This window comes from Sinocyclocheilus grahami, unplaced genomic scaffold (genome assembly GCF_001515645.1).
Source record: "Sinocyclocheilus grahami isolate Dianchi unplaced genomic scaffold, SAMN03320097.WGS_v1.1 scaffold221.1, whole genome shotgun sequence".
In the NCBI taxonomy this organism is placed as follows: domain Eukaryota; kingdom Metazoa; phylum Chordata; class Actinopteri; order Cypriniformes; family Cyprinidae; genus Sinocyclocheilus; species Sinocyclocheilus grahami.
In genome coordinates, this window is record NW_015505400.1 from 1,510,502 (window position 1) to 1,524,520 (window position 14,019).

At 36.7% G+C, this 14,019-nt stretch overlaps 1 protein-coding gene across 1 annotated transcript in view; it reads left to right on the forward strand.

The window, feature by feature from the left end:
- LOC107596574 (AT-rich interactive domain-containing protein 5B) overlaps positions 1–14,019 on the forward strand; it is a 132,057-nt gene that overhangs the window by 97,790 nt on the left and 20,248 nt on the right. Inside the window, exons 6-8 of the mRNA XM_016287331.1 lie at positions 102–312; positions 4,645–4,697; positions 6,225–6,322. Coding sequence (XP_016142817.1) covers positions 102–312; positions 4,645–4,697; positions 6,225–6,322 — 362 coding nt within the window. The remainder of the gene's footprint in view (positions 1–101; positions 313–4,644; positions 4,698–6,224; positions 6,323–14,019) is intronic.

Consider the following 14,019-nt stretch of genomic DNA (forward strand, 5'->3'; position numbering starts at 1 on the left):
ATATATAATATAATAAGATAATGTAGTTTGTGATGTTATATGACAGACCAAGCGTGCTTTTCAACATTCTTAAATATGTCTTTTTGCTGTGTGGTGTTTAGATGAAGGGGGACTCAAAATCAGGAGTGTCCAAGCCCAGGAACAACAGTAGTGGAAGCAATTGTAAAAAAGTGACGCCTGAGGATAACCCGAAGGTGGAGATGGGTGAGGAGTGCCGCACAGATGAGCAGGCCTTCCTGGTGTCGCTGTATAATTACATGAAAGAGAGGAAAACTCCCATTGAGAGGATACCGTACTTGGGCTTCAAACAGAGTAAGTACAGCTTCTTCACCTCCTCCTCCATAACAGAGCTCTGAAGATCTCCAGCGCTACTTTAGTCAACAACCTGAAAAAATATGTGTGTGACACTTCCACGAAATTGATGGCATTTGAAAAGTCAAGCATGATGGAAGTATCTGCTTCCCAAAAATGCAAATTACTCACCCTCATGTCATTCCAAACCGGATCATCTGTGAAACACAAAAGTATATCTTATGCAGAATGTCGGAAATGTTGTTTTCCATACAAGACAAGCTGTATATTGAAGATCTCAGATCACATTTGCGGTCACATGACATTGCGAGAACCAATGGCCTTTGCCGTTAATGATGCTAACATCCAAATTTGCGTGCCACAGAAGAAAGAAAACAATATGTGACCCTGGACCACAAAACCAGTCTTAAGTGTCAATTTCTCAAAATGGAGATTTATACGTGATCTGAAAGCTGAATAAATAAGCTTTCCATTGATGTATGATACAACTATTTGAAAATCTGGAATCTGAGGGTGCAAAAAAATCTAAATATTGAGAAAATTGCCTTTACAGTTATCCAAATGAACTCCTTAGCAATGCATATTACTAATTGAAAATTAAGTTTTGATATATTTACGGTAGGAAATGTACAAAATATCTTCATGGAACATGATCTTTACTTAATATCCTAATGATTTTTGGCATAAAAGAAAAATCTATAATTTTGACCCATACAATGTATTTTTGGCTATTGCTACAAATATAGCCCAGCGACTTAAGACTGGTTTTATGGTCCAGGGTCACATATGGGTTTGGAAAGACATGAGCAATTTTTCAGTTTTGACATTATGTGTCCATCTAGTTGGCACTAAACATTCTGCAGTGTTCACAGTGACCCAAAACAGCAACAAATGTGTAATTTATATTTCAAAGTTGCAAAGCAGGTCAACATAATTTAAAGAAAATTCAAATACAATTATTTCCAGGCAGCTCTCTAGGTCCCTTTAATGTAACACATCCAGCTCGGTGTGAATAAACAAGTAGCTTAATGCTCAACTCATAAACACAGTATACAAGCAATATATTACTATCTAAATGCAGGAAGCAGATATTTTATTATTCATAATATTTCCCATTGATTTTCAACACTGTTGTCAGTGGAAAAACATTGAATTGCTGCATAGAAATATGTATAAGCCACATCCAGCTTGAATCAGCCATCTCAATGTCTATATATTCAATGATTTTGCACATTGCTAAATAAAAGCTGTGTTTCAAAACCTAACTAGGCTGCAAAATTATGCTGGTTTCTAAAATACCTCAGCAGCTGTTTATGTAGCCAGGAAAGTGCCTCATTAAGTTATGGAATAGATCTGTTTACTGACTGTGAAGCCTATTATTTGCGTTTTATATAGAAGGATCATGTACGGTTATCATGATCAAATAGAAACATATTTGACCTACGTCAAGATGCACATATGAGTGTAGGAGTCTCTGCGTGAGCCCAGAGAACAGATGAGATGTACTCTGCCATGTTCTTATTCACACTAGAGACGCTCGTCACTATAAACCTTTTTTTATCCTTGTATAGTGTGACACACAGTTCTTGTAGAAGATGATTCATACTTCTGTGAAAGCAGTAAGGAAGTGAATCAGGCATCAATCTTCTGGTTTAAAATTGTTATGCAACAAAATTACATTTTAAACTTCTCTATCTAACAAGTGATGTTTGATGAAGTGTTCATAAATTGCACTGTGCCAGCCCAAGCTAAATTAAAGGGATAGTTCACTCAAAAATGAAAATGATGTTGATCAGTGTTTTTAGGTGAATAAAAGGCTAAATTCAAACTGTTCATCATCTGAAGAGACACAACCACTTTATAAGACTTTATTAAACCACTCGATTCATATGCATTTCTTTTATGATCTCTTTAGTTTTTGAAGTTTCCTTTTAAATTAGGAGACGAAATCTCCCAGATTCCATTACAAATATCTTCATTTGTGATACAAAGATGAATAAAATCCTATGGGTTTGAAATTACAGATGACAAATGGTACAAATGACAGAATTTTCTTTTTTTGGATGGATTTTAATAGATGTTTAAAAGATAATTATGCCTTCAGAAATGTAACAGAGTTGACATTAACTGTGTTGACAGTTTTACAGATGAATTACAAGGTGCTGCATCGAAAACTGATATTTCTATAAATATTTACTTTTCAGTTTTTAATTGTTTACCATACAAAAGCACAGAAACAGGGTTGATATTTTAACATTGTCCCCTACAGGCGAACAAAACAAGACATAAGATAAAATGAAAAACAGGAGAACTTTTTCTTGAAAAAAGAAATATAATTATTTAAAATATATATATGTATGTAAAATAATTAAAAAAAGAAAAAAATATGGTAACAGGGTTGAACATGGGGACCAGTGTTTTAAAATTATGTCAACTAAAATCTAAAAATATGTAGAGAGTCATATTGAAGACAAAAAATGCATGAAGAAAGGAAACACCAGTGGGAACAGACCAAAAAAAAATCCAAGAATGTAAAATAAAAAGCCGCCACAGTACTTCTAGGCACCTTTTTGAGGTAGATAAGTTACAAAGTTGTCCCTTTAAGGGTACTGCCCCAGTGACAAGCTGTTGTACCTCTAAAGGTACCATTTTTGCACACTTTTTCACTAGTATTTGTGCTTTACTGATGTATCAAAGTGTCAGAGAGAGAGAGAGAAGCTCTCGGCTGTAAGTTTAATGTCATTCAGCTGACTTAAAAACTGCTCGCCCTGTAACCCGACAGTCAATCAGAAGTAGCTATTGGGAGGAAGCAAAAATCAATATGGCAAGATATGAGGCCAGACAAACACCGCTCTGACAAATGCAGTGGTTTTGTGTGTGTGGCGATTGAATCTTGATTGATTAGTCCCCCAGCAGCAAAGTCCCTCATTAATTTCTGCTGTGCCTTATTCATAAATGTGGCACAGCTCTGCTTCATTAAACTGACACAAATGTATTTAGTTTCTTCTTTTTTTTCCTGTTCTCGCTCACTTTCTAAGAGGCCACTGCTTAGCATTAGCATTCATATGGTGAAAATTAAATGGTGGGGAATGGATTGTTGACAAGCGTTTCAAGTCATGTTTTAATTTGATGTTCAATTGATTGGAAGAATGTGTTAGTATGGCTGTGTTCGGAATAGAATACTAGCGTACTATATGCTGCACAGTATACACTACTACACTCTTAAAAATGAAGGTTCCAAAAGGAGGTTTTCACAGTGATGTCATGGAATAATCATTTTGGGTTTCCCAAAGAACCTTTCAGTAAACAGTACTTAAGAGAACACTCTGGAACTTGATGGTTCCATGAAGAACTTTTAAAATCCATGGAACCTTTGTATTGCACAAAAGGTTCTTCACAGTGGGAAAAGATTGATTATATTATTAAAATCCACTTCACTGTAAGAAAATAATGGTTCTTTTAAAAAAGGTTCTTTGGGGAACCCAAAATGGTTCTTCTATGACATCAACCATTAAACCATTTTTAGTGTGAAGAACCTTTTTTCCCACTATAAAGAACCCTTTCTGCAATGCAAAGGTTCCATAGATGCTAAAGGTTCTTCATGGAGCCAAAGATTCAAACAAAGAACCTTTTTTCTGTAAGAGTGTATTTAAAAAGTAGGTAGTGAAAACTAGACAATCGGCATTACTATAAATTCTGTATACTGTTGCAAATCTCAACTGCTTGATTGTTTATATCATCTCGTGATGTAAGATATTATCACCCAGCTCTAATCTGATAAAATGTGACTTTAAGGCATGAAGATATTAAGGTATTGTAAGCATTATAAGCATCATAATTTTCTGAAAAGCTGCTTTGAGTTAATGTATATTGTGAAAAATGCTATACAAATAAAACTGACTTGAATTGACTATTTTAAACAGTAATTTGTTACCTTGTGCCCCAATTATCATCTCCAAAATTAAACTGTATTTTGCCCTTTTCTAATTTAATTTAGTGTAAAATTGTCTTACCTTCTAGCAGTTGGATCAAATAATGAGTGAAATGGGATGTTAAAACATAGCTGTAATTACTTCCAGTCGTATGACCACACTTAAAATGAAAGGTCAAGTTGAAAGTGGAGTACATTGCATTGTGGGATACAGTAGTGCATACTGCTCATTTTTGCATATAGCAGGTCATCGGGGTGTTTCATGCCCAGGAAAATTCTCATAACATGCGTAGTGTACACTACTCATGAATACTTATAGTAGTATGCTATCCCGAAACATGTGAATGTTTCCCACTGCTCTCCTGTGGAACTAATCGTCATCCTTGTTATCCTTCTTACAGTAAACCTTTGGACTATGTTTCAAGCGGCTCAGAAACTGGGAGGATACGAGGTGGTGAGTGTTTACACAATTTGTTTGAAATCCAGTGCCGTTGGCAGCATGCTTTTTCCTTTGGCTCTGAAAGATTCCTGAAAAACAAGAGTTTGGTTTTTTTGGGTTTTTTCGCCTGCTTTGTAATGTGTGTTTACTAGACTCTGGCCTAGATGCGGAACTCTCTCAAATCCAAATTTGGCCAGAGCGCTCGCAGTTGTTATAAAATGTACAAGTGGAAAACACGTGTAACCCTTTTGCGGTGGAGGAAATTGGTCGAGGCCTGTTCACTACCCATGTTGAGGCTCTTAAGGGACCATTATTGTGCAACAAGTGAGCTGCACAATAAAGGAAATTCACTTGGCAGCTTATCTGACATCTGCTCTGCGAAAGTATGGTGAGAACAATAAAGTCCCTTCTATGCGACAAGCTATTCGATATTTTGGGTATTCATTCATCTGAAGCTGTTTAGATTAAGAGCAAACAGGAAGCCACTTTTTTGCTCTTCTCATCTGGCGTATTGATACCGCTGCCTGCCTTTCTCAATAATTTTTTATGTCCCCTGGCTCCCCAAAGTTGTCTTTGCCACAGAAAGCTTGGCTTTAAATGCAGCTGACATCTGTAATGAAAATCATCATGCAGGAGGAGCCATGATGTCATTGGAAACATTTACAGTGCGCAAGAAGATCAGATTAAACTCCTCGCCTGAGGTTGAACTGTACTTGACTGTGTTTTAATACCGCAACTGTACTCCAGACCCTGAAAACCTGTCTCATACTCAATGGCGATGTTAAAGCAAACAGCAGTCAAGGGCTGTTATGACTGAGGGAGTTTAGAGCAAATGCAAACGCTTCATTAAATGCCGTAGGAGACATCAGATGCCCTACTCAATGAGTCAAGTTACCGAAGGAAAGTAGAGCACAATTGAAGTGTTTCTACAATCAAAGAGATTGCAGTGATTAGGTCTCTGGGGACATCGGGTACATACTGTATTCAGGAGCACTGTGAGAATATATGTAACTAGTCTGTGGTGAATGCATTTGCCTGGATGACTAAATCACACATGCATTAATTTCCCAGCACTTGATGCATGCGGTTTTCCACAAAATGCTTTTTATTGAGAGAGGCAGCTATTAGCTGCGGGAAATGGCCATTAAAAATCTTTTAACCCTCGTACGCTGAATGCACTAAAGGTCTCTCATGAATATTAATCGCTGTGTATGCGAACTATGTTAATCGAGTATGTGTTTTCTTTTTTCCTATTCAGTTAAGAGTCCGATACATCAATTTAATTTCAAAAACTCAATCTTATGACCTTGCGTGGGACATCATGCGCTCTGTGTCATTTAATAAGTAGAAAGCTTACGGGATCTGTTTAATATGCATCGAGTGACCCTCTTATTTTCATCATTCGACAATAAAGAAAGCCCAACTTGAATGTTGAATGCATGAATAGTGGAATGCTAATATCTGTGTTAATTTAATTTCTGTTCACATCCATTATGTGAACGTCCTTGTCGCTCATAATAAACTTCCCGCTTCTCGTTTCAGATCACAGCGCGCCGACAGTGGAAAAATGTATATGATGAACTGGGCGGCAACCCGGGAAGCACCAGTGCCGCCACATGTACACGAAGACACTACGAGAGGTTTGTCTCCTCATTTCCTCATTAGCCAGTGCTGAATTTGGAGAAAATCTGCAGATTTCTGTGGAATCAATTTGAATGTGTAAAACGATCCTGAGTATTAAACTGAATAAATATTTAGACAAAACATTTAATAAAAAAAATTTTAATTAAAAAAAACAGGCGGGAGGCAGGGGATGGGAGTAAATCTGCATTTCGTTCTGTGAAATTCTGTGAGGGTCTGCTCTTTAGTATGCTGATGCATGATGGGATGTGCCCATTAAAAAACATGCACTGACCTGCTGTTGATTTTTTACACCCCATATTATTAGCAGCCCCACATGAATGCTGCGCCTGCACAACTCAAAGAAATCTCAGCACATTTCTGTAGATTCAAAATGCCCAAATGATTGTTTTTATAATATTCAAAGCATGCTTTCATGACAGATTTTTGCAAATACACATTAAATAAGATATCACTAACTGGGTTAATTAAAAAATAATAAATATGCAATATAGTGCTTGCATTTATCATCTCTAGAGGTTTTTTCTTGTTGACTAACAAGCTATGGATATTGAATGGCTTTCCTGAGGTAAATGTAACGTGACGCAGAGGCGTGTCTACGTGGTGGCCAGGGGTGGCACCGGCCCCCCCTGAAATTTGGCTGGCCACCCCAGGTGCCCCCCTACCAAATGTCTTGCCATAGGCTTGTTTTTAGTAAATTTCTAATTTTAGGCGGTTTCTATAGTGTGATCTTAATGACAATGTCGAGAGCGCATAATGTTCGCGATCCATGTGCGCGAGGACGAATCTCTCCACTCCCAAGCGGATTTCCTTCACTCACACAAAACTGGACGTGTGCTTTTAACATACATCATTCCGCAAACACAACCCTATAAGCTATAAATAGAAATAAAGAAGAAGAGCTGATCAGATCATGTGCGCTGCCGCTTGAACTGAGGCAATATATCGATCTGTCTTGCCACATTAAACAGCATCAAAACTGTATTTTACTGTTTGAATTTCATTATAAACATTTGAAAGCTAAGACTTATCAAAAGTAAAAACAGCTTATTGTGATTATTGGAAGGCAGTCATGCTATAAGTAATGTTTAGTAACGTTTTGTTCACACACAAACTAAAAGAACTTGGTTCATCAAAATGAAGATCAATTAAAAATGAGAAATTGATATTGTCAAGAGGACAATAAAAAATTTAAATAATTAATTGAAAATACTGAAACCACAAAATAAATTCCACAATGTTATTTAAATTATACTGTATATATAAGCAATTTATATTTTAAATCACAATACATATCTTTAGTGGGATTATTATTATTTAAATAAAAATAAAATGAAATTATTAATACTGTAATAAATTAAATGGATAAAATGACTAAAATGTGTTATTGTATTTGCTCTTAAAGCTATTCAGTTTGACCTTTAAGGTTTGTGTGACGTGTCTGGCTCTTCGAGGGGGTTAGTGGGGCCCGGGCAGGTGGAGTTGGCAGGGATTGTGTTCCTGGCAGCGCTCCACCGTCAGACTTACTGCTGAGTCAACAGCCACCAATAATGTATCTGTTCAATGAATAATAGGCTGCCAAAATCCGATGTTATAACCTTGATCAAACACACAGGGATGTGTTGATGTGTCCACTTGTGCAGCTGTTACTAAGAGTAATTAATTTAATTAATTTGCCCAGCAAATGAAGCCATTCTGTACGTCGTTTGCAAGTGAAAGGCCTTTTCAGCCGTGATGACGCACGGCATTATGCCCCGGCTCATCTTCGGTTTCCTGCCTCGGGACGAGCTACCTATTGTTCGGCTACAAGCTCTGCTCTTTGGAGCCCAACTCAAGTGGCTTTTCTTGGGAGTCCCTTTGCAAGGCCACTGCCAAGTGCAGCCCGGTCACAGATGGGAATGAAGATGTCTGAGTTTTATGAGTGACCTCACTTCTCCAAAACAAGCCGAACATGCCTTGATCTTGTGTGTGTGTGTGTGTGTGTGTGTGTGTGTGTGTGTGTGTGTGTGTGTGTGATTCTTCTTTTCTCCCTCCCTACTCGGAGTAAAACCACGTTCTTAAAAGATTTCTGTTAAGTACTTCCCCACCCTCTGAAGGGCAGCCGACTGAACTGACTTTGTGTGGAATTACTCATCTTAGAAAGCAGTCTGCAGGCACTCTAACGGTTGAAGAAAGCTTGCAAAGTCATGAATGAGGCATGAAGATGAACAGACGTACATTCTGATCACGTGGTGCATTGCTTTAACTGCAGCCATGCTCTTTTTATTGTAGGAAAGCTTTGCCATAGAATTAATGAAACTCAGTATTTAAATTGGTAGTTAAAGGGTTAGTTCACCCAAAAATGAAAATTAGCTTGTGTTTTACTTACCCTCGAAGTATCCTAGGTGTATATGACTTTCTTCTTTCAGACGAATCCAGTCGGAGTTATATTAAAAATTGTCCTGGCTATTCCAAGCTCTATCATTGCAGTCAATGGGTGTTGCAGTTGAACAGTCCACAAGTCGTCAAATAAAGCTCGTGCATTCATAATAAAACGTGCCCTCATACGTGCTGTGTCATCCGCCGGAACGGCTTCAGTGTATGACAGTCAGCAGAAGTGAGAGAAAAGTGTTTATTAGATTTGAAATATGGATATTTTTCTTATAAAAACACATGGATTCACTACAGAAAGCCTTTATTCAGCCCCCGGAGCCGTGTGAGGCACGTTTTATTATGAATGCGCGCGCTTTATTTGACGACTTGTGGACTGTTCAACTGCAACACCCGCTGACTGCAATAATAGAGCTGGAATAGCCAGGACAATTTTTAATATAACTCCGACTGAATTCATCTGAAAGAAGAAAGTCATATACACCTAGGATGCCTCAGGGGTGAGTAAAAAACAAGCTAATTTTCATTTTTGGGTGAACTAACCCTTTAACCCAAAGATAGTCATTGTTTACTCACCCATGTCATTCAGAACTTGTATGACTTTCTTCCTTCCGTGGTGCACAAAAGGAGACATTTCGAAGAATGTACTGGCTGCTCTTTTCCATATAAAATTTAACAGGAATTGAATTGCCATGCTCCAAAAAAAATAAATCACAATAGAAGTATCAAATCATGTGATAGCTTGAATGAGAACTACAAAATAAAACAAAAATTGACATTTGATGAAAAAAAAATAAAAAATTGCCGTTAACGATAATGAAACTTCAGCCAAGCAGAAAATTGCAAAGTAATTTCTGCCTATTCCGCAGAAGACTTGAAATTTAGAGCTTGAGTTGTATGGACCAGTGTTATTGTAGTGTACTATTATATTTTTTATTAATATTTTGACTTAGGTTTTATTTTTATACTTTCAGTGTTATTTTTTAGTTAAATTTTTAGTAATTTTGTTATGTGTTTTAAGGTCCTTTATTTTAATGTCCAATTATCACTATTAACTAGCTGCTTATTAGCATGCATATTACTGGCATACTGTCCGTTTATTAGTACTTATAAAGCACATATTAATGCATTATTCTGCATGACTATATTTTAGATCCCTTAACCCTTCCCCACACCTAAATTTAACAACTACCTTACTAACTATTAATAAGCACCAAATTAGGAGTTTATTGAGGGAAAACCCTTAATCAATAGTGAATATATGTTCCCTATTCTAAAGTGTTACCTGTGTTTTTATTTCAGTTTTAGTTTTTATTTATTTCCAGTTAATAATGTTAGTGTTTCATCTTAAACTTATTTCAGTTTGTTGCCAAGGCAACATTTCTTTGTTGAAAGTTTTTTATATTCTATATTATTTCATCTTCATTTCAATGAACAAAAATGAATATTTTTATTTAATATATTTTAGTTAACGATAATAAACCTGGTATGGACTACCTTTATTTCCAATTGTATTATTCACTTTCATTGTATGGAAAAGAGCAGCTGAGATATTTTTTTAAAAATTCACCTTTTTTTTTCTTTGGAAGAAATTAATTTGTAACCAAGTTTGTAGCCACACAAGGGTGCGTAAATACACAGAATTTTCGTTTCTGGGTGTTCTTCAACTGCTCCTAATGATATTTACTGTATTATCTAATTAGCTTTTGGCTACTATATATGTTGTGGGGGAAGAGAAACAAATGTAGATTACAAATTAGGTCATAAAATATAACATCCTTGAGAGAGACTGCGGCATTCCAGCCTAATGCATAATGTGTGAATAATATTTGCAGTACCATGTACAAATATTATCTTGCAATATAAAAAAACTACTGATAGGTGCATTTATTGGCTTGGAATAGAATGCCAACTTACTAGTTACTGAATACCATACAGTAAATACTGCTTACTGCCTACACTATGTGAATGCATTATGCAATGAAAAACAAAAATCAGGTTGCATATTTAATATAGCAAAAGGCACCCAATTTTAATATTATTATTATTATTATTATGCATTTATTTATCGTAAAATTTATTGTAAATACAATTTTGGCATACTTATTCATTCCATGCATACAGAAAATGTGCATATATTGCAGTAGTAAGTATAGGATGTCTGTATGCTATTCCAAACATAGCTGTTGCATTGTGGGATTTCTAGCACAACGCCAGATCCTCGCAGTATACTTGATGATTGATTTTTGAATTCCTCTCTAGAATTAATGTTTGCTCTAAATTCAAACAAGTCACGTTTCACAGAGCTCATCCTTGAACCTCTAGCCAGTATGACAGATTTTAATGCAAGCCCTTTAATTGAAGTTTAATGATCTGGCTTTATAGGAAGGCTTCCCAGGGAGCATTGCATCAGCTGTTTTTGTCCCCTGAGAGATCGGAGCTTCATTTGAGACTGCAGCTGTAGTAAACAATAGAATTATGCATTTATTATCCCTGGAATCATTAGCACGAGCACCTCATAATCCAACAATATCACTGCTGCGCGTTCTCTTGAATAGAAATGCCAATCATCGATCCACATCTAGTTATAAATAGCTGTATTTACACCATTTGGCTGTATTTACCTAGTGGAAAGGAGCTGTGGTATGACATTGTGGTTGTGAAAGCTGACAAAACCTAATTAAAGCCCTGATTGATCTAATTAGTTTATCATCTCAATTTGCATGTCGATTTAGAGGCTCATTTGCCCTACTGAGATTCCATCGTGTACTTGCTTTAACGAGACAAACGCGGCAGTTTCAACCAGCATATTGTCAGCTAAAATGTTTCTCAATGAAGATAATGCTCTGAGGTACTTACAAAAATGGCATATTAAAAATCAAACAGTATCACTCATTCTATCGATTTGATACCAGAGGGCTGGCTGACTAGCTGATGGCTATGGCAAGCCCTTTTGACTTTTATTCATTCTCAGGATATGAATTCTTGATGAATAAAAGTCAAAACGGCTTGCCATAGATGGCTGCTTTTGTGTATACATATGATAATGCTGTGAGTCAAAATGGCGAGGTATGAATGTACACACAGGCTATTTATCTAAAGTGAAAATAAACACATTTATGTCAAATTCTGTGCATTGTGAGCAGCCAAATAGACCTTACTCTGTCTGCTATGTTGATAATATGAATCTATATCGTATTATCTATATAGAATCTATATAATATTAACAGGAAAAACAGAGACAAACACTGCTCTTAATGTATTTATTTGTTTATAATTACAGTTTTACTGAACATTTACTTGGAAAATCTTGAAGTTATGTTTAATTTAATTTATTTGAAAATGTATATTAATATTTGTTTTTATATGTATATAATGCATCTTTTAAGTTAGATATTCAAATTAAATGATTAATATGAATGTTAATATTTATTTAAAACATTTTTGTGTTCAGTAGTATCAAAATTGGTATTAGCAATTGTAAAATAAAAAAACAATTATAAGATATTTGACATTTAATGTTTAGTTATGAGGAGTAGAACTTTGGACCAATAAGATTTAACAGTGGGTGGAGCTTCCCAGCAGAAATATATAAACAAAGTGATCACAGACATTGACAACAAAGCTAATAAAGTCAAGAAGCAAGAAGTCGTCATTTATAAGACGCTAAACATGTTACTTACTGGCTTATATTAGACATTTCTGAAGGTTAGGCTGATGATACACGGCAATTATTTGAGCAGTGTTGCCATCAACGGGCAACCAGGTGAGACACAGGGCCCACGACCGATCTAAAGTATCCAAATAGAAATTTGTTAACCATTCTCAATGGGAAAGTGCCCAAGCAACAATGCTCAAAAAAAGTTGCCCCGTGTATTATCAGCCTTAGTCTTTGCTCGTCCAGTACTGCTGCACGTTCTGTTTCCCTGAGTATTTGTAATGTGGAGTTTAAAAGCTTTTTTTAAGGCTTTGTTTTGGAACAACCACCATGTTGATGTAGCTTCTTTTTCCACGCACGGCTTATTTATGCTTTATCATTTCACAATGCGCTGAGAGAATAAGTGCTGTGTTTATGTTGGGCTAAAGATTGAGCAGCGTTCGAGCTCAGGCATCTAATTTAAAGTCTGTAAATCACTACCCAGGAATGTGGCTTTCATTTCAGCCGCATCACAGAACAAATTCCAGCAATAAAATATTTCGCAGGGAGGATGTGTCTGTACAAACGACGTACACTACAACAGCACGGCTTTCATCGCGCAATATTTAGAGCATTTAATAATTAGAGCTGTCTTTTGAATGTTAATGGGTTTTAGCCTGAAGGGAGTTAGTGAGGTAATTTCAGGTCTAAAGGCCAGGAATGACAAAAGGCCTGCTTTGGCGTTCCTTCCCGAAGTTCCCGTCTCTGTTTAACTGTGTGAATCTGGATTAGTTCAAGGGTCGACTTCTCAACAAAACCTTTCAGGCGTCCTGCGAAGCTTATGGAACAATGTCTGTTTTTTTCTCTCCCACACACACACACACACAGCCTTACATTCTCTCTCCTGGTCCGTCTCTGTGATTAATCCACTGTTTGCCCTGTGGAGGAAAGCAGAAAAAGTACTTCAAATTATCTCCCCTTTTTAAAGGGCTAGGTTTGACCCTAGCTTGTGCAGATGTGATTATGAACGTGCTGGTTTGAGGTCAGTTTTCTCGGCCATAACCTCTATTATGTCCAATAACAGGCCTCTGGTTGTTTGTTTAACATTCATTTGGAAACGAAACCTGCTGATGTGCCATCTAGCTGTGTGTGTCGTTTACTGCGGCTGTGGTCAGAATTTACGGTTCTTGGAATTTAGGCAAGCACTCTGGCCACATCTGTGGAAGTAAACTCAAGGCTCCATCAGACGGCTTGTTTAAAGTGGTCATATGATGCTGCTAAAAAGAACATTATTTTGTGTATTTGGTGTAATTGAATGTGTTTATGCGGTTTAAGGTTCACAAAACACATTATTTTCCACATACTGTACATTATTGTTTCTCCTCTATGCCCCGCCTTTCTGAAACGCGTCGATTTTTACAAAGCTCATCGGTCTGAAAAGCGAGGTGTGCTCTGATTGGCCAGCTATCCAGAGCGTTGTGATTGGCCGAATACCTCAAGCGAGTGACAGAAATGTTACACCCCTTTACCATATTGTGATGCCCTGTCCAGCCGGAGCGACGAGACATAAACATTAAAACCCATTATAAACGAGGCATTTGTTGCATCCAGTGGGGACATAATTACGGATTATAATGACTTATACTGTCTTTTTACATTAAACCATGTCTGCATTTGTGATCGGAGAAA